Consider the following 21066-nt stretch of genomic DNA (forward strand, 5'->3'; position numbering starts at 1 on the left):
GCTACTAATGTCTGATCTTTCTAGGTTTCTTAAGACAAAATTCCATTCATAGTATCACAAGCCAAACTAAGCAATAATTGAAAGCACCACAGAATACTTGCCTTTAACACTTAAATTGAGACACCTCACTTAAATTACCTTTTATTTTCCTAATAAAAAGGAATATGTCTCACAAAGCTAATACACATATTTAAAAACTGAAACTATAAAGCAAAATGTTATATAATCCAAACTTGAATTTTACTCTAATGATAAATGTCCTGACTTCTCCCACTTAAGAAAAATGAACATTTGAATATTTTAAACATGAAGGCTTTGAAAATTCCCTCAGTGCATAAGAAAGGGGGTTGTGGTGTAAAAACAGCTGGAAAGTGCATTTAAAATAGTTTATTTGTTTTTCTTTTCTTCTGATTTTTGTTCATTTTTGTATTTTTTTTTTGTTTTTTTCTCTTTATATATATATGTTTTTTTTTTTTTTTTTTCTCAAGTGTAGTGTTTTGTTTTATACTTCCCTTTGGGGAAAGAGAAATGCAGTTTCCTTCAACTCGAGAGAAATTCACTTCAACTCAGAGGATTTGGGCTTCAGATTCAGATTTTGTTTCAGATTATAATAATTGAGCATCTACTGGATACCACACAATGTCTTCTGTGCTTTCACATATGTGCCCTTTCTCTGTGGAATAATGTAATGGTCAGCAAAGTAAACTCATGTTAAGTAAGAAACAAAAAACCTGTTTTATGGTTATCTGATTATATTAAGGTCGTCATGGTTTAGATACTATCAAGACCCACAGAGGAAAAAAACTTTCTAATTCTTTTTTTTTTCTTAAAAACATAAAATAAAATGGAAAATACATGACAACAATTCTATCACAGAAGACACACAAACATATTTCAGTTGAATTACAGTGATTTAAAATTTGAAGTAGGAATATCTTTTCTGGGAAAAAAAAAATCACATAAACCACTTTCAAAAAGTGTTGAAAAAAGATTCTGAAGCGGAATTTCTGCATGGCTGCATAGCAGAATCAGGCAACATTTAAATGCCACCTAGTGGCCAACTCTGGAACTGCAGCTGGATTACAAGAGTTCTTTGAGCAAAAAATTGTCCATGATTTTGCTTTTGTAAAACAGTGATAGGAACTTATTATTTTCCAGGAAATGGTATATTGTCTAGGTTGCATGAACAAACTGAATGTGGTATTTCCAAGAGGAGAATTTTTTTTTTCTTGTCCCAATTCAGTGACATTTTCCCTCAAGCTCTTTCTTAGCCTAGCAAAGGAAGGCTCTGGATCTTATATTGACCTAGATTACATTCTTATTCCAAGTGATTCAGAGTTAAATGGGAAATATTATATTGTGCCACAGCTTCATTTACAGAAAATTCTGGTTCATCCTACACTCTTCGCCACACCCTTTGCTCCACCTTTGCCTGCTGCTTTTGCAGATGAGTTCATGCCAGTCCAGGAACGTGTCGCTTTTCAGGGACACGGGGACGACCAAGCAAGTAAACTCATATGCTGTTGCCTGACAGACTCAGCAGATTCACACAGCAACCCAAGCCCTGACCCCATGTCAACTTCCTCACTAAATTTAAAGCACACCTTGGTTTTGTTAAGAATCTTGGAAGAGAAAGGGGAGCAGCAGAGATCACTCACATTCCTGGAATAGTCGGCGTGGGTCAGGGCCATGCAGAGCCCCAGGGAGAGGAGTTATCTCCTTCTAGGTACTTATCAAAGCCTGGTAAGATGAGCATTTCTTATTCTTGGAAACATGTATGGACTATTTCTAAACTTCTGGGTAAAAAGTCCAAGATTGCAGTGATATAAAGGCCGAAAAGGAAAGAGCCTCACCGCAAGCAGAAATAATCGGGGGAGATAATTTGTAATTTTTCCATATGGGAAAATAACTATCAAATGAAAGGACTAGAAAAATAACTTCAAAATGGAAATACAGGAGTCAGTAAATACTACTCAAAAATTAAATCCATAATAAGCTAATTAACTAAAGTTAATGGTCTTGCATGTTCTGTTCTAAGGATTTCAATTTTCCCAGTTATTTATCTGTTCAGTTACCACAGGCAATCAGATTCCACGTACGACTGAAAATCGAATTTGGGGCCGCTGGCAGTGCCTACGGGAAGCAGGGCAGCCACGCGCTGAGTGCCAGGGCGGTCCCCACAGATGGGCTGAAGGTTGTTTAGCCTTCAGCTTTACCAGTCCAGCTTCAGGTCCGCCTTGCTCCATACGTATTTCCCTCCTCGCTTGAGAAACATCTTTTCATCAAAGCCGCTGAATTTTATAGCTTCTTCTACGCCAACATCCAGGATGGACGTGGAAGGATCCTTCCGCCCGTTTCTGCAGTTCACGAAGCGCATCTAGGAAATTCATGACAGAAATTGGGATATTTCCTGTAAAACTCAATTTGGGGGATCAACTCAAAATGACTTTTGATGTTCCAATCATTTCAACAGATGTTTGTGGAGAGCTGTGCACCAGATGCTTCACTGGGGACGTTGAACTCTGGGGACATCATCTCTGTACTCAACCAGCTCCCATCACCCACGTGAACACCTGAGACCAGGTAAGGGCACGATAAACAGAATTATATACACATGCCTGTCCCTCCACTGGGGGGCGGGGTAATCAGGAAAGGTTTCCAAAAAGTGCTGCCATCTAAGTTATGTTTTGAAATTGTAAACTAGAGAGAACAATATCGTAAAAGCCCAGAAGCGTGAAACAGTACTGTGAGTTTGGGAAATTTCAGGTAGATGATATTCCTGGAGTGAAAACTGTGTGTGCAGGAATTAAAAAAAAAAAAAAAGTGTAAATAAAAAACAAGTGTAAAAGCTTCTTTTACGAAAGGGAGATAGCATGGTAAGAAAGGTGATACAGAGGCGGGCAGGTCCCACATGAAGAAGAGTAGCACATGCCCTGCTAAGGGTCTTGGTTTTTATCCTAGATTAAGCACCTTACAGACAGGAACCAGATCTCCACACCCCTGTGACCTGCCATGGCACACAGCATTTAGTAGTAGCACTTGTTGAATCAAAATGTTCTTAGACTGCCAGAAGTAAATTTTGCTCCTACTCTATTTATTCCAACTGTACAGAGACCAGAGCGTTTGTGGAGGAGCATTGGTCAAAATCCCCAGCCAGTCATGGTACTCCAAAAATCAATTCTGTTTGACTTTTCCTCTCTACCTTGCAGCCATTAACTGAACATTTGTGTTACCACCTTTTCCCCTCTGCTCCTTAAAGAAAGCACATGTTGACAACAAATGAATGACTGCGAATCATCACTATTTAACTTGAAAATAATAAAGCATCAAAAGTCACAGTAAGCATTTCTCGAAACACCAAATTCAGTTTAAATATAGAAAAGCCATGGTTCTCATTGGAGCTCATTTCTTAAAAACAGATCTTTGAATGGAATTATTTGTCCAGTGCTAGAAATATTGGCAAAAGTTTATGAATTGGGACAGAAAAAGAAAAGAAAAAGACACAAGGAAAGGGAGAAGTGATTTGTTTTTCAGTTTGGAGAATGATGGCATATCTCTTCCTTTGGAAGGCAGTGGGGTAGGAAGGTACCAGTGGCTTTTGGAGAGGAACTGTAACCTCTTCTCTCCAAAGCCAAGAGCTATCTGTCAGAGGACAAGCTGGCAGCATCTGAGGTATTAAAGGCAATAACGTCAAGTGTGACGTGTCCTTCCTGCAAAGATCCCTGGGTGCCCCTTGACCAGAGAACCCAGCCGAAGATGGCGTAACAAAGGACACTGCTTTGTGTGATGTCAGCTCCGTGCGACATCCGTGGATCCATAGGCATAGGGAAAAGACCCTCGAGTGCGGGTGTGTGCAAACACTGGGACCAGATTCACGCCATTGCCTGCCCACCCCCTTAGCTCAGAGATGGACACAGCGAAGTAAGGGCTCTATAATACTAATGTTAGTCAGTGACAATAAAAACATGAAATGCTGGCCAGAAAGAATGAATATGGACTAAATGGTTATGCTGATTATAACTCAACCCTGACCTTGCCACTTAATGAATTTTTAAGGGATCATTTTATAATGCATTAGACATACTCACATATTCATCCAGAATAAGGTAGGAGTCTCTCATCTGCAAAGCAGAAATCACATACCAATTTAGTCTCGAGCATATTTTTCAGTACGTATGCTCAACTGCCTGTCTTACCGCGTTTGTGCGTTTGTGCTTTATTATTTCTGGAGGCCACATTTCTTACATCTCTTGAGTGTCTTTAGATGCGTCCCTTACAAGGTGAGCCATCTGCCAGTGCCCCATACCCACCTAACACCCATCTCCGAGCCATCTGTTTGTGTCCATTCGGATTCTAGCAGATTCTAGCAGGCTGGCTTCTGTCCCATGCTGGAAGGGTCACATGCCACTCTGAAAGCTCCTCTGACAGTGAAACCCCCAGGCTAATTTCCCCATTTCCTCTAGCTCTGGGGAACCCTGTCCTTCATTGTTCAATATTCCCTGTGTCTGCCATGCCTCTGATGGACCCCCTTTTCAGTGAATAAAGCAGAATCCCTTTAATGCTATTACCTGGAAGCTTATCTGAGGATTTTAATATTACTTACATTACTTGTAACTAGTTATGCCTTCTATAGGTATATAGAGAGTGTGCCTACACTCTCATAGGAAGGTATACCCTCTATACGTACGCCATCTAGGTAGGAGTCTGCAAACATTTTTCTGTAAAGGGCCAGAGAGTAAATATTTTCAGCCTGGTAGACCATGTGGTCTCTGTGGCAACTGAAAGCCACTGTGGACAATGCTTAGAGAGGAAGCATGGCTGTGTTCCACTGAAACCTTCCTTATCGACCTTGAACTTGCATTTCGTATACTTTTCATGAGTCACAGATGTCATTCTTGTTCTGATTTTTTTTCCAACCGTTCTTGGCTTGCATTCTGGGTTTGTCCCACGGGCTGTGGTTTGCCAATTCCTCCTGTGCGTGGCCAGTTCGAGACCTTGTTCCTGAATGTCTGGAGGTGGGCCAGGCATCAGCATCACCTGGGAGCTGGTTAAAATGCTGAATCGTGGGTCCACCTCAGACCTGCTTGCTGGTTTGCAAACTTGGGAGTTCCCTGAGTGAAACCTTACCCACGTCAGAGGTAAAGTGAGCTGACCCCACCTATGTCAGAGGCAGAGTTCACCGACCTCATCTACATAAGAGGCATGGTTAGCTGACCTCACCTACATTGGAGGTAAAGTTAGCTGAGCTCACCTATGTCAGAGATACAGTTAGCTGACCTCACCTCTGTCAGGTTTAGTTAGCTGACCTCACCTACATGAGAGGCAGGGTTCGCTGACTTCTATGTCAGAGGTGAAGTGAACTGACCTCACCAAAGCAAGGGAACCGACACACAAAGCTTGTCTTGGGTGACCTGCAAGACAAGAAGACCTCAGCACCCTCTGCTCGTCTTAAAAGTTTATAGAGAAGCCTGAGCTGGGTTCAGTCACATGTGCCATCCAGATGGTCTCACCGTGGGAGTGTACATCCTGAAGACAGAGGAGGGGTCAGGAGCCTCCACTTGCCCCAGTCCAGCTCTGGGTCAAATAGTGGTCACCTCCTCTCAATAACTTCCCCAACCCTGCGGACTCTAAATCTGCATTTTAGCAAGACCCTGCCTGGCGGGGGGGGTAGGGGGGCGGTGTCTGTACAATGAAGTTTGAAATGAACTGACTAGTAAGCTTCTCAGGCTTTGGAGTTATCCAAACCCCAGTTTGTCCCTTGCTGGGCTCTAAGGGAGGTGAGTTAACTCTGCCTCTGACATGGGTTAGGTCAGCTAACTCTGCCTCTGTCACAGGCGAGGTCAGCTAACTTCACCTCTGACACAGATGATGTCAGTTAATATACCTCTGACATAGATGAGGTCAGTTCACTGTACCTCTGACACAGATGAGGTCAGCTAACCACGCCTCTCATGTAGGTGAGATCAGCTCACTTTACCTCTGACATGAGTGAGGTCAGCTAACTCTTTCTGTCATGTAGGTGAGGTCAGTTAACCCTATGACCCAGCCTCAGAGTTTCTAAAATGGGGGTAATATTTCTGGCTCATGAAGCCTCTGTGAAGTGCTCAAAAAGCAGTAATTTATGACATATTTTCTTTGATCTCACATTACCTGTGTAATTAAGACAAATTTTAAAAAGTCAAATAAAATAGTGTAGAGATATGAATATTCTCCTCTGTTCTCTGGCTTCTTTTCAAAAGCTGCTCTGACCCCATTCAGGAATTTTCTTATTCGTACTCTGGTCAACATTGCTCTGAAGTATAAGGAATGAATCCTTGTTCTCAAATTTCTAATATGATGTAAGCATATGAGGGAGAGATTCTTTGGCGGAAGATGGGGAAAGCTTTTGATTTTAAAATACTTTAAAAATAATAAAACTACCTATTTTAGAAAAATTTAAAGTCCAAACAGTTATCAAGGTAAACAAAAATGACTGATAATCCCATTATCCCAAGATGACCATGGGACGTGTACATACACACCTTTTTTGCACATTAGGATTAAAGGTCAAATGAATTTTGCCTATAGTTCTTCATTTGTACCTAATATCATATCATGCAAATTTATCCTTGTTCCCTAATATTCTTTGAAATAGGTTATATAGTCAGTATAACATTCCATACAGGGAACATGAGCTTACCTGTTCTCTGTAAGTTGAATATCAGGCTACTTTCAATTTTTTATTCCTGTCCCTAACACTGCAGTAATGTAGCTTTGAATAAGTTCTTTTTTTTCTTTAGCTTCTGAGAACACACTGATTATTTACTCTGTCTCTGATAACACCTGGAAGCTCCAAACTGTAGACGTGCTTTGGCTGACACTGTTTAAATTACATGATACATACACTTGGACTGACAGGATGGATCCAATTTTTCACATTGGAAACCTAAAGATCTAGTGAAACTTCCACCTCAGCCCTGAGACTACTCCCATCTCTCCACGCAAACCCTCCAAAGCCGCAGTGTGTGCAGCCCTTGGTGGAGACACTTTCCTGTTTGGAGCTAAATGTGTGATGGGGAACAAAACAACATTTGCTTCATACAACCTTCTGGTTAGACTCGGGCACCAGGCAGGGCACGTCTTTGTGGCGGTCCAAGAACGCTTCAAACTCTTCATCACTTATCACGAACGGTTCTGCTTCTCTCAGAGCATCTTCTCCAGAATTCTCACCTTCAATTATGAGGCATTGGAAGACCTGAAACACAAGTGTGGTGTTGACTTTGTGAAGAGCTTTCCATCTCTTTTTGCCCCAAATCTCATTTCTCCCTGAACCTCTCCTGAGCAAAGAAGACTCCTCCAACTAGGGAACATTCTAGAAAGACACTGCTCTGGGGAAATGAGAACATGCCCTGAAATTTAGGGATATGGTACTAGAAGCCCAAACATTCCCAAAATATAATTTTTTAAAAACTGGTCTAGATTACATTTGATCTAGTCTTATAACCTAATACTTTCAGACTACAAAATAATGGTTGCCTGCAAGCCCAGGGCCTCCCGCGGAGGAGGCTGCCTGGAGGACCAGGTTCTGAACCACGTGAGCAATTGCATAACAGTTGACACCTGATCCAGGTTTACATCAATTTGCATCCTGCAGACCTCAGTGATCTGATGCAAAAACTGTTTTCTAAATGGACAGCAGCTAATCCTCTCCCTCCAAAAAAGTCAGAATTTTGAAAAGGCAATTCTGGAGTGAATCAGGCAAGTGGAAGCCAGAGTAGGGGTCGAAAGATTGGAGAAAAGAGATAGAGAAGAAGTGACAAGGAGCCATGAGCAAACCAAAGCTATGAGAAAAAATATATATAATATGTATTTATAATATATAAGTATAGTACATGAGTGATGACTGGCAGGGGGCTCTAGAAGGGAAATCTAAGAGCTTGGAGCTTAGCCCTCTGGCTCTCCTCTGACGCCTCCACACAGTGGGCCATAGCCTGGGGTCCTCCCATCACCCCTGTTTCTGTAGCTGTTTTCAGTTCCTCCTGGACCTGGGAGAGTGGCTGATATTCCAGCTTACTTACATATATAACCAAACATCAAGTTCAACATACAAATTAAAACTTTTTAAAGTAAGAAACATTTCTTGTTTCCCATAACCCATTTCCACATGTTACAGGATAACCTCAGGAAAATAATACATTAATCCCTTTCCCATCTCCACAACCCTTCTCTGAATGCTAACGTGGGATTAACAGCACATCCCAGGCAGCTTTGATAGGAAAGGTTTTCTTGGTGTCTAGACAGGAATTCCTTCCCTAGGTCTTCTCTACCTGTGGAAATTCTATCCCTCTGTCCAAGCAGGAGCCAAATACCTCCTCCTACACGAAGTCTTCCTGGCTCTTTGGCAGAAATAAAGCTTGCCTGTTTCACCCTGCCACATTATCCCAGCACACATAGCTTTATATTACAAGAGTTTTCTTTAACTCTTTTACTTGCTAGAATTGAATTCTACATCTTATCTTTAGTTGCATTAGTCTGGGGTTCAGGCACAGACTTTGGATACCTGCATAGTAATCATCGGGGCAGCTTGTTAAGAATACATATTCACATAAACCCTCCTGCTAATCTGTTTCAGGATAGTGGGTATAGGATGAGGCCCAAGAAGCTGATTTGAAACAGTTCCCTGAGTTCATTCTGAAGAACAGCCAGGGGCAGAAACCTTCAGTTTATAATTCTTTGTAAGCATCTGTGCATGGTGGGTGCTGTAAGTCACTGTGAACTGGCTTACGAGTATTTGAACCTTAGACTTTTTAGTAGCTGAGAGTGGGACTAAGTCCTAAAGCACACATCTGGGTGAATGAATCTTGGGAATGAATTTTGCTACCACTTGGGGATGGCCTTTCTCCCAAAAGCTTCTAATAATGCTATGAAAAATGAACTAACAGAATTTATGAAGAACACATACCCATTTATAAATAGGCCAAGAGTTTTTAAGACAAATCAGTCTTATTATTTTAATAAACACATAAGAGTTAGACTTCCTATGAACATATTCTTCAGAATATCTCCAAGCACTTCTCATATTCTTTTATATTTACTTTCACAATTTCCCAGAAGGAAATCAGTTATAAGGGGGAAATGGAGGCCAAGAGAATGTAAGTAGTTAACGTTTAGCAGAGCTGAAAGAAGGACCAAGGGCCTGCTTTCCCAACTGGCTCCTGAGTCCATAGTTCTCTGTATCCTTCTCATTTCGGGTTTTGCCGAAGCAAGTCTCTCCTGACCGTTCTCTTAATTACAACCAGCAAAAGCGACTCGGCATGTACCTTCCAGCGGATGGGGTTCAGGGCTTTAATCTGTTCCGTCATGTCCTCGTCCACATTGTATCGATTGATGACAGAATTTATCTTGAAGGCCACTCTGTAATCTTGGCACCACGTCCTCAATTTTTGGAGATTTTCCACGTGGTTCTTGTTTCCTTGACCACGGCCAATAAGGACATTGACCTGCTCGTCAAAGCTGTCGCAGGAGATGGCGAGAATGTCCAAATATTCCCCTGAGGGAAAACCGTCACCATTAGGCTTTTCCATCCAAGGATGCAGACACAGGCCTTTAAGCCAGAGGTGGAGAATTGGAGTCTTACGGACCATAGGTAGACATAGGTAGGTAGATAGGTAGACATAACGTTTTGTTTGTTCCTCCAGACATCTAAAAATATTTCAAGCTGTTTGCAACTATTTTGGGGGGGATAGATTTAACACAGAATGTAGATTGATGGTGTATCTTTAATAATTTGAGCATATGGCAGCACTAACCTTGAACTCCCATATAGGACCAGGATCAACGGAAGTTCATAAATGACTGTCCGCGTGTCCGCTATTAATAATCCTTACACTTTCTTTTTGTCTCCCTATCGCTAATGATCCTTTTTCTTAGGCACTTCCGAATTCACTAATTGGCACCACCTCTCCCGTACAACATTTGAGCTTTTGACCCAAAGGTGCAGCAACCCTCCTGGTCCCTACTCTTTACACCATATTGACAGCATGTAGAGCCCATCCCGGAGAGAGCACGCTGCCCTGGGGACACAGACAGCAAACCCAACCAGTTCTTCTCTAATCACACAGCTCCCTAACCCTGTCTTATTGCTCTGAATCTGGTTCCCAAAGCTTACTTTTGAACTTCTGAACCCCCTCTTTCACTGAGTGACTCCCTTCACGGTCATTTTGATGTTGACTCATTGCCCTGTGGTCTTCCTGTTAACCTTCCTCAGGTGGGCTGTTCTACCCACATCCACACCCAGATCCACATCCAGTTCTTCATCATCTTGGAAGGAGGATTTTATCAGAGATCTCCTGTGAGTGTCCTCAACAGATCACAAGTGCAACTACCCTTTGGATGATTTCAAGGCTCAAACAACTTACACAAAGCAAAGCACACTCTAAGAGTTCAGTTAGAACTGTTTCCCAAAATGATAGTAGTAATAATAGCTAACATTTTTCAAGTGCCTCCTAAATTCCAGGTACTGCTCTCTGAATATTAACATCTATGTAAAACTTAGCTTCCCAGTCTTAGGACCAGGGGTTCGTAACCCTGGGTCGTATAGTGGAATCCCTCGGAGCACCCCAACTTGGCCTGTCCACGTACCACGAGGCTCTGATATAATTAGTCTGGAGTCCAGTCCCAGCACAGATATTTTATAAAGTTCCTCAGTAGCCAAATATGCAGCCAAAGGTGAGAACGACTGTTCTAGTCTAATCGCTTAATTTGTACACAAGACTACTAAAATAGAGTTATTTCCGAAAATACTTTAAAAATTAAACATGAATAGCAAACGATAAGGTCAGGGCTTGCAAAACTGCACACTGCGTTCATTCTCCCCACTAGCGGCTCAGCTAAAACTAGCTACGCTGATAATGGATAGAAGAGTTCTGGGGCTAGTCTGTTCTGCTATCTGCCTTGCCATACTTGTTGACTTAGAGCCCTACCAGCTTGAAAAGAGATTAGAGTAAGCCCACTTGTTTCTTCCTCCCTTTGGATTCCCAGCAGGCCTGGCCAAAAGCCCGGGATGGAGGGAAATAGAGCAACAGACCGTGACAGAGGCGTCCGTCCCGTGCCACGTGAGGCTCTCACCGTAGTTCTGGAACCACCTCTCCCGGATCAGGCTCCCGTTGCTCACTATGCTCACGCTGGGCAGTTGCAGCTCCTGTTTGCAGAACTTCACCAGCTGGCCAAGGTATCTGCCCCGGTCGTGGAGGAATGGCTCCCCACCGGAGAAGTTGATCTTTTCCATACCTGGGACAGACAGAGCACGGCTTTTCCTTCTAGTTTTCCACTTCACCAACATCCATTATTATTTTAATGGCAAAAGTAGTATATTCTCAGTGTAATAGAATGAGATGAGAGAAAAGTGGCACTAGGACGTACGCCCAAGCTCCAAAGCCTTTGGTCTTTCTAAGTGTGCGGGGTCGCCCTCCATCCTAGCTTTCCCAGGACAGTCCCGGTTTATGGAGGACCAAATCTCATCAGTTAGTTTTTTCTAGCACCCTCTTTTACTCTCAGATGTTTCTACAATGGGGCAGTGGTAAATTATAACACCTCACTATTTATACGCTAACATGCTAGAAGGTGGCTTGTACGATGAGCATTATTATCCAATAAAAATACGATCCCCTAAAAGTGTGGTTAGATAGGGGCAGATAACTAGAGAAAGTGAAACAGTGCATTGGCCAGTGGTGTAGCCCGTGAGGAGTTTGAGGATTAGGTCAGAGGTGATGAAAGAATGAGAAAACTGAACGAACAGGATGTAGAGATGTTGCTAAGAGCTTAGACGAGGAGCAATTAATTCACAGTGGTGCCAACCTACAAGCCATCCTGTCACGGCACACAGATCAATAGCTGATGCTCATAATGCTTGAGTTCTATTCAGTCCGCTCTGTTCAAAAGCCGAAGACGTGGGCTTCCCTGGTGACGCAGTGGTTAAGAATCTACCTGCCAGTTCAGGGGACAAGGGTTCGAGCCCTGGTCTGGGAAGATCCCAGATACCGCGGAGCAACTGAGCCCGTGCACCACAACTACTGAGCCCACACACCTAGAGCCTGTGCTCCACAACAAGAGAAGCCACCGCAATGAGAAGCCTGGGCAGCGCAATGAAGAGTAGCCCCCCTCGCTGCAACTAGAGAAAGCCCGCGCGCAGCAACAAAGACCCAACTCAGCCAAAAAAAAAAAAAAAAAAAAAAAAAAAGCCAAAGAAGTAAATAATATATTTTAGAAGCATCTGCAGCCAGAGCAGTAATTTTAAATGTAATGTACTTTTATTGTTTAAATTTAAAAATAAATTTAAAATTTTAATAGCTACCAAAATAGATTTTCCTCTATTTGCCAGAAATCTTACTTACAGGACACATCACCCATACTATACCTTAACCATTTTAACTAACTTTGGTTTTATTTACTTAAAACTGAGAGGTCATGATATAGAAGTATTAATTATAACTGTAATTGTTTATACTCTATTAAAAAACATATGAGCATTTATTTATTTGTGCCTTGTAACAACTTTTTAAGGTTGATATATGAGTTATCAATATTGTCTGTATTTTAAAGAATATTAAACTGATATTCAGAAAGTTAAATGTCTTGACACATTGTTTAAGTGCTGGAACAGGAACTCAAATCCTGGCCGTGTGAATCAAGAGGCTAAGTTTGTTCCATAACCCCAGACCTCTCTTCATTTGTTCATTCATGCACTAATTCATCCATTCAAAAACATTCATTAGATTCCTATTACCTTCTAGATACTTTGCTAGGCAGCAAGATAAGCAGAATGCTAGGTTTCAACCTTGGAACTCAAACTCTTTGGGGACCCAGATATTAAAAACAAAACACAAGAGCACAATTTTAAATATGCTGCAGTAGGCACTTAGGTTGCTTCCATACCTTGGCAATGTAAATAATGCTGCTATGAACATTGGGGTGCATGTATCTCTTCAAATTAGTGTTTTTACTTCTTTCTGATATATATCCAGAAGTGAAATTGTTGGGTCATATGGTAATTCTATTTTTAGTTTTTTAAGGAACCTCCATACTGTTCTCCACAGTGTCTGTACCAATTTACATTCCCACCAACAGTGTACGAGGGTTCCCTTGTCTCCACACCTTCTCCAGCATTTGTTATTTGTGGACTTTTTGATGATGGCTATTCTGACTGGTGTGAGGTAATACCTCATTGTGGTTTTGATTTGCATTTCCCGGATGATTAGTGGTGTTGAGCATCTTTTCAAGTGCCTGTTGGCCATCTGCATTTCTTCTTTGGAAAATTTCTATTCAGTTCTGCCCATTTTTTAACTGGGTTGTTTGTTTTTTGATGTTCAGTTGTCTCAGCTATTTATGTATGTTGGCTATTAACCCTCTATTGGTCATATCATGTGCAAATATCTTCTCCCACTCAATAGGTTGTCTTTTCATTTTGTCAATGGTTTTCTTTGCTGTGCAAAAGCTTTTACATTTTTTTAAAAGTGTCCATCAATAGACGAATGGATAAAGGAGATGTGGTATATATACACAAAGGAATACTACTCAGCCATAAAAAATAATGACATTTTGCCATTTGCAGCAACATGGATGGACTTGGAGGGCATTAGGTTAAGTGAAATAAGTCAGACAAATATTGTATAATATCATTTATGTGTGGAATCTAAAATAACACAACAAACTAGTGAATAAAACAAAAAAGAATCAAACTCACAGATATAGACAACAAACTAGTGGTTACCAGTGGGGAGAGGGAAGTGGGGTGGGGCAAGATAGGGCTAGGGAGAAAAAGGGTTATAATTAGGATTATATGAAATCATGTGTGTGAAACTTTTGAAAACTGTGAAGCATTATAGGATCTAAAGAATCTTTCATTCAAGTAAAAAAATAAAATAAATAAAACATGCTATAATACATGCATTTGTAACAAATGCCATGGGATCACAAAGGAAGGTGAGAGGGCATTCATTCTGCATGACGAGGACCAGGGATAATTCTAAGGAGCTTTGAAAGTTCACCAACAGAGACTGAGGTGACAAGCATTCCAGGAAGAGAGAACAGTGCGATCACAGGCTCCACGATGCAGGTGTTGTGGGAGAACTGTGTCACATGATGTGTCCACAGCTTGGGGCCCTTCAGGAATTGGGGTGAAGGATGGCAACACTGAGCTTGAAGCCTGTGCTGACAAGTTTGGGCTTGGAAGCCATGCAAGAGAGCTAAGTGGGGGAGTTAGCCATCAAAATATATATTTTAGTAAGATAACGTGCTTTCAGAGGGGACCCAGAGACAATGAGATGAATTGCAGCAGTCCTGGTGAGAAATAATGAGACCCTGTACCAGACCCCAATGGGAACGGCAAGGTGGGTCAGCCATTGGATGAGCTGTGGATGACTGGGCAGGCGTATGGGAAGCAAAATGAGTCCGATCCAGTAAAGTGCAAGCCTACGATCTCACCATATCAAGCACAAAATCCGGCAAAACTAGTGTGTGTGTTAGAGTAAGAGCTAGTGGTTATCCTGGGCAGGAAGGGCAGGGGCTGAAGGGAGCGTGCGCTTTGGGTGCCCTGCTGTTTTCTGTCTAGAGTTGTGTGCTGTTTACTTGGGTGTGTGCAGGTCTGTGCAAATGTATGTTACATGTCTGTAAAAAAGGCAAGCAAGTTGGGGCTTCCCTGGTGGCACAGTGGTTGAGAATCTGCCTGCTAATGCAGGGGACACGGGTTCAAGCCCTGGTCTGGGAGGATCCCACGTGCCACGGAGCAACTAGGCCTGTGAGCCACAACTACTGAGGCTGCGCGTCTGGAGCCCGTGCTCCGCAACAAGAGAGGCCGCGATAGTGAGAGGCCCACGCACCGCGATGAAGAGGGGCCCCCGCTTGCTGCAACTAGAGAAAGCCCTCGCACAGAAGCGAAGACGTAACACAGCAAAACTAAATAAATAAATTACTAAAAAAAAAGGTAAGCAAAAGTTGGCCATGTGGCTGAACTTGCTCTAGGGAAGACAGGAGGACAGACCTGGAGCGGAAGATGTCACCGTAGAACTGGACAGGCTGGGGTCTCTCTGAGATGCCTTCGAGTTACTGACGTGGTGACACCGAGTGAGAGTCTCCAGAGCAAAGGCATTGCCTTGTCTGAGTCGTAAATAGTTTCTCTAAAGTTTCATAGTAAGAACAGGTAAATAATCCAAAATAAAAGATTCAGCTATCGCGTTTCTTAAGTCAAAGTGTCTGAATTTGTTTGCAACCTTCCTCATTAACTGTTTCTGGGAAACCCCAAGTGCTTCGGGCCGACTCAGAGTGCAGCACGACCTTCCCGACCTGCCTAGCTCCGCGGGCTGGGCGGACCGGGACCCTGCAGGTGCAGGCGCGGCTCGCTTAGCTTAGCAGCGTCAGGAGGATGGGTTTGCTCCACTTACACCCAGGTCAGCCGACTCTGCGGGCTGGGAAGGCCTAGACACCCATCCCCAAATTCACCTCCACATCCTCTGGAGGGAGGGCATCCTCCCTGTGCTGTGGGAACCGCTAGGATTCTGGGGGAGCCGTCCAGTCCATGCGCGCTCCCAGCCCCCTCCTGTCAGCCAGCCACGTACCAGCTGAGCCCCTGATCTCGTACTGGGTCCGGACTCACCCGCTTCCTTCAGCAGCAGCAATCCTCTCTTGGCCTCCGCCAGCGGCAGCACGAAGGACGTTTTGGCCGTGTGGAAGCAGAAGCCACACTTGTAATTGCACTGGCGGGTGAAGTGATAATTTACGCTGATGGGGGTGATGGGCAGATCGCGGTCCTCTTTGTCTTCCCTGCTGGGCTTCCTTGGTTTTCTCCTGCCCCGCTGCTGCTGGCTCTTCTGGCCCCCTGCCAGCCAGAATGCTGTACTGAGCCGGGGGAACAGGGTCCCCAGGCTGCTCCACATGGAGCCCAGGTGCTGCACGAAGGCGCTCAGCAGCTTGAGAGTGAATGACACGGGTACCAGCATCCACATGGTGGCCAGGTTCCCTGAGGCCGCCCTGCAGCTGCAGGCTCACTTTATATGTGCCCCGGCAACCTGTCACACGGGGAGGAGGGACACACCTTCCTTGACTAACTCTCAGCGGAGCACAAGTTTCGATTTCTCTCTTTATGAAAATGAAAGTTGGAACAGGGCCAAGACTGAAGGCTCAAGGCTAAGACTGACATCTGCTTTCTCTGCCCCGCTGCTTCCCCCTGTCTATAAATAATAGGGGTATAAATAATAGCTTCCTAACTGGATACAGATGGAGAAGGTGTTGCTATCTAATCTCTATCTCCATCTAGCAGATAGCAGTAGAACTAGACAGAGACTTAGCCACGTCTGTAGCTGTTGCATTGCTTGTGCATGACATAACATGTAGAAGCTTCCACTCCAGCACCCTTCACCTGGGGGCACTCAGCAAGAGTTCGTTAGGAGAGCCAAATAGTGAAAAGAATGAATGACCCTTGGAGGATGAGACCCTACTCCGTGAGCCTCAGCATCCCCTTTCAGATCACAGTCAAAACACATAGGCAGAGCTTCCCTGGTGGCGCAGTGGTTGAGAGTCCGCCTGCCGATGCAGGGGACATGGGTTCGTGCCCCAGTCTGGGAAGATCCCACATGCCGCGGAGTGGCTGGGCCCGTGAGCCATGGCCGCTGAGCCTGCGCGTCTGGAGCCTGTGCTCCGCAACGGGAGAGGCCACAACAGTGAGAGGCCCACATACTGAAAAAAAAAAAACAAACAAAAACAAAAAAACGCATAGGCACATAATGACACTGATGCCTGAATCTTTCTTTAGTAATTTATCTTAATGTACGCATTTTTACATATTCAAATTTAGACCTTGTATTTCCCTGCATGTCTATGCATTTCTATACCTTTTTTAATAGACAATAGGAAAATCAGATGCTTTTCTAAGATGCTTCCTTTTTTTAAAAATTGAAGTCTAGTTGATTTACAACATTGTGTTAGTTTTAGATGTCTGCAAAGTGGTTCACCTATACATATCTATCTGCTCTTTTTCAGATTCTTTTCCATTATAGGTTATTACAAGATATTGAATATAGTTCCCTGTTCTATACAGTAGATCCTTGTTGATTGTCTATTTTATATACAGCAGTGTGTATTTGTTAATCCCAAACTCCAATTTATCCCTCCCTGCCTTTCCCCCTTTGAAAACCGTATGTTTTTTCTTCTGTCTGTGAGTCTATTTCTGTTTTGTAAATAAGTTCATTTGTATCATATTTTAGATTATACATATAAGTGATATCATATGATATTTATCTTTCTCTGTCTGACTTATTTCACTTAGTATGATAATATATTAGTCCATCCATGTTGCTGCAAATGGCATTATTTCATTCCTTTTTAGGGCTGAGTAGTATTCCATTGTATGTATATACCACATCTTTTTTGTGTGTGTCTTAGACATTCATTTATTTATTTTATTTTATTTTTATTTTTAAAAATTTTTATTGGAGTATAGTTGCTTTACAATGTTGTGTTAGTTTCTACTGTACAGCAAAGTGAATCGGCTATATGTATACATATATCCCCTCTTTTTTGGATTTCCTTCCCATTTAGGTCATCACAGAGCACTGAGTAGATTTCCCTGTGCTATACAGTAGGTTCTCATTAGTTATCTATTTTATACATAGTATCAGTAATATATATATGTCAGTCCCAATCTCCCAATTCATCCCACTCACCTCCTTTTTCCATTCATCTGTTGATGGACATTTAGGTTGCTTCCATGTCTTGGCTCTTGTAAATAGTGCTGCTATGAACATTGGGGTGCATGTGTCTTTTGGAATTAGGGTTTTCTCCGGATATATGCCCAGGAGTGGAATTGCTAGATCATATGGTCATATCCTAGATCATATCTATTTTTTTTAGTTTTTTGAGAAACCTCCATGCTGTTTTCCATAGCGACTACACCATCCAATGTTTCTTTATGCAAATACAAGTAAGTACGAATATATATAAAGTTTACACAACATTCAGTATATAATATCCACATTCTATACTCTAGTTTTTTAAAGGAACTGCCATACTGTTCTCCATAGTGGCTGTATCAATTTACATTCCCACCAACAGTGCAGGAGCGTTCCTTGTCTCCACACCCTCTCCAGCATTTATTATTTGTAGACATTTTGATGACAGCCATTCTGACTGGTGTGAGGTGATTCCTCACTGTAGTTTTGATCTGCATTTCTCTAATAACCAAGATTCTTCTTAGTTGGCAAGAATTATTATGTTTTTTTATTATCTATTTTCACAGTTTTCCTAGTAAGTGTTGAGATTTGTACTGAACTTTTCTATCCTTTAGCCCTCTTTAATGGGAATTGGGTTTGATCTTGAGTGTGTGGTTTTATGTTTTCATGAGACTTGTAGGAAGTTGGGATAGTCCTAGTGGTTAAGTTTATGAAACCACAAGCCTAGCTTGTCACTTACTAGCTGGGTGACTAAGTGACTTTATTTCTCTGGATCTTCAATTCCCATCTGTAAGACCAGGTATCTCAAGGGATATTTGTGAAGAATGAAAATTCTAATTTATGTGAGTCACTTAAAACAGTGCCAGGAAAATCATTCAATTAGGGTCAGCTTTTGTTATTCTACTCGTGTTATGTTTTGAATAGAAGCAAAGATGACTTTTATTTCACTGAGAGGGAAACTGAAAGCAAATTCAGCACAATAGCCAGTGTATGCTTAATGATTACCAAGCCTGCAGTGAGAAATATGACTTAGTCAAAAGTATTTTATAACCTTACCATGGCCTGGCTCAATTAAGAAATACTTTTGTTTTGTTTTTTCTAGATCACATGTGTATGAAGAAACGAAAATCAAATCAGTTTCCATTTCAAATCAAATATCAAATATGATTATGACAAATACGTCATAAAGGGTAAACACACAGACTTTTGAAGCCAAACATTTTAAGGTTTGAATCTTTGGTCAGCCAGTATTGTTTAATTCGGGGTAACTTTCTTTACCTGCCTGATTTTGCTAACACACCTGGGAAATATGGGTATTAATGTCTATTTCACCCAGGGCATTTTAAGGATCAAATGACATGAAGTTTATTAAGCACTGAAAGTAGAGTTCATAATCAGTTAGAAATACTAGACATAATCAGTTAGAAATATCTAGCATGTATATAACATTATGTACCAGGCACTGGGCTATATTTTGCAGGCACTAACTTATTTTACAGCTGGGGAAACTTATGTCACACAGGGAGTGAAGATTTGAATCGGGACTTAAACACTTGCAATACTGCTCAATAATTGATAATTACTATCACATTATTTTATTATTACTTCTTTTTTTTTTTTTGCAGTACGCGGGCCTCTCACTATTGTGGCCTCTCCCGTTGCGGAGCACAGGCTCCGGACGCGCAGGCTCAGCGGCCATGGCTCACGGGCCCAGCCGCTCCGCGGCATGTGGGATCTTCCCGGACCGGGGCACGAACCCGCGTCCCCTGCATCGGCAGGCGGACTCTCAACCACTGCGCCACCAGGGAAGCCCTATTATTACTTCTTAAGTCTGTTCTATCCAGGCCAGTTTCTTTTATATTCATTCATTTGTTTATTCATTCACTTATTCACTCATTCATTCAAGGATTCTTTCTTTCCTTCCTTTCTTCTTTTCCTCAACCATGGTTTATTGAGAAGCTCCTATGTATCAGATAAAATATTAATAAATATGAATAAAATAAATAAGTCCAAGTCCCTTCTGGCAAAGAGCTCACAAAAGTCAACGTCACTTTGATATCCTCTGAACATATACTTATTCACTCAAAACCTGTCTTCCTCCATGCATCCAAGAGTAAGGCTCAAGAGAAGTAGACTTTCTTATTCAAAGTCATGGCTGACAAAGGCCAGGGAGGGATTTCTTCTCCCAACTGCTCAAGATGGGTGTGGGCTGGAGGGAGGTCAAGGCAGCCCCTTCTTGGTCTCTACCTCTCTGGAGTCAGCCATCTCTAAAGACATCTAAATGCAAACAGGTAACAGCCAAATGTCACTACCATTTTTCATTAGCCACAGGGACTTTTTTCTTTAAAGACTTGCACATCCCCAGGGTACTCCCTGCTCCCTGATGTGGACCATCCTGCAGTAACATCAAACAGCGGCTGCCACACACTAGCAGATTGCAGAATCGGTTCAGTTACTTGCAATCTTCATATTATTACTTTGGTAAGTCTTTTTCTGAAGCATCTTGTGCATAAAGAAAAATGCACAATTCATACACATACAGCAGAACAAATTTTGGACCGAATGAGCACACATGTGTAACAACCATCTTGATCAAGAAACAGAACTTTGCTCAGACCTTCACGTGTCCAGTACCTTCCCCCAGGCCCTAAACCCTACCTCTGCCCCAAAGATAACCATGTCCTGTTTTCTAAAACCATCCTCTAGGTTTGCCTGCTTTTGAAGTTCCTGTGGATATAATCACACCTTATGTACTGTTTTCTGTATAGCTTCTTTCACTCAATGTTATATTTGTAGATTTACCCATTTTGTTGTGTCTACCAGTACTTTGTTCATTTTCATAACCATCTAGGATTTTATTGTTGGAATATACCACAATCCATTTAATCGCTCAATTATAATGAGCATTTGGACTATTTTGCTATTAGGCTATGAATTTTCTTGTACACGTCGTTTGGTCAACATAAGTATGCATCTGTGTTGGGTATACACCCAGCAACGGGATCACTGGTTCCTAAAAAATATACATATAGGGCTTCCCTGGTGGCGCAGTGGTTGAGAGTCTGCCTGCTGATGCAGGGGACACGGGTTCGTGCCCCGGTCTGGGAATATCCTACATGCCGAGGAGCGGCTGGGCCTGTGAGCCATGGCCGCTGAGCCTGCGCGTCCGGAGCCTGTGCTCCGCAACGGGAGAGGCGACAGCAGTGAGAGGCCCACGTATCGGAAAAAAAAAAAAAAATATATATATATATATATATATATATATATACATATATACTCCCCTTTAGCACATAATTCCATAGAGTTTTCCAGAGTGCTGGCCCGATTTACACTCCGACCAGAGTAATGTAAGTATAGCTCCACATCT

The 21066-nt window shown here is 42.4% G+C and overlaps 1 protein-coding gene across 1 annotated transcript; it reads right to left on the reverse strand.

The window, feature by feature from the left end:
• Nucleotides 1-394: 394 nt before the first annotated feature.
• RSAD2 (radical S-adenosyl methionine domain containing 2) lies at nucleotides 395-16032 on the reverse strand. Its single transcript, XM_067703774.1, has 6 exons — nucleotides 15629-16032; nucleotides 11107-11268; nucleotides 9300-9529; nucleotides 7085-7234; nucleotides 4089-4121; nucleotides 395-2377 (listed from the first exon to the last, which is right to left on the reverse strand). The coding sequence occupies exons 1-6, from the start codon at nucleotides 15975-15977 to the stop codon at nucleotides 2213-2215; spliced, it is 1089 nt and encodes a 362-aa protein (XP_067559875.1). The 5' UTR covers nucleotides 15978-16032; the 3' UTR covers nucleotides 395-2212.
• Nucleotides 16033-21066: the final 5034 nt, after the last annotated feature.

Source organism: Pseudorca crassidens, chromosome 14 (genome assembly GCF_039906515.1).
Source record: "Pseudorca crassidens isolate mPseCra1 chromosome 14, mPseCra1.hap1, whole genome shotgun sequence".
Taxonomy (NCBI): Eukaryota; Metazoa; Chordata; class Mammalia; order Artiodactyla; family Delphinidae; genus Pseudorca; species Pseudorca crassidens.

What these genes read in the sequence shown, in the direction of transcription:
- RSAD2 (XM_067703774.1), bottom strand. Translation starts at nt 15,977, where the DNA reads ATGTGGATGCTGGTACCCGTGTCATTCACTCTCAAGCTGCTGAGCGCC. An exon ending in GCTGCTGCTGAAGGAAGCGG is followed by an intron (nt 11,269 to 15,628) that starts GTGAGTCCGGAC and finishes TGTCTGTCCCAG; the next exon opens with GTATGGAAAAGATCAACTTC. An exon ending in TGCCCGAGTCTAACCAGAAG is followed by an intron (nt 4,122 to 7,084) that starts GTTGTATGAAGC and finishes TCTGCTTTGCAG; the next exon opens with ATGAGAGACTCCTACCTTAT.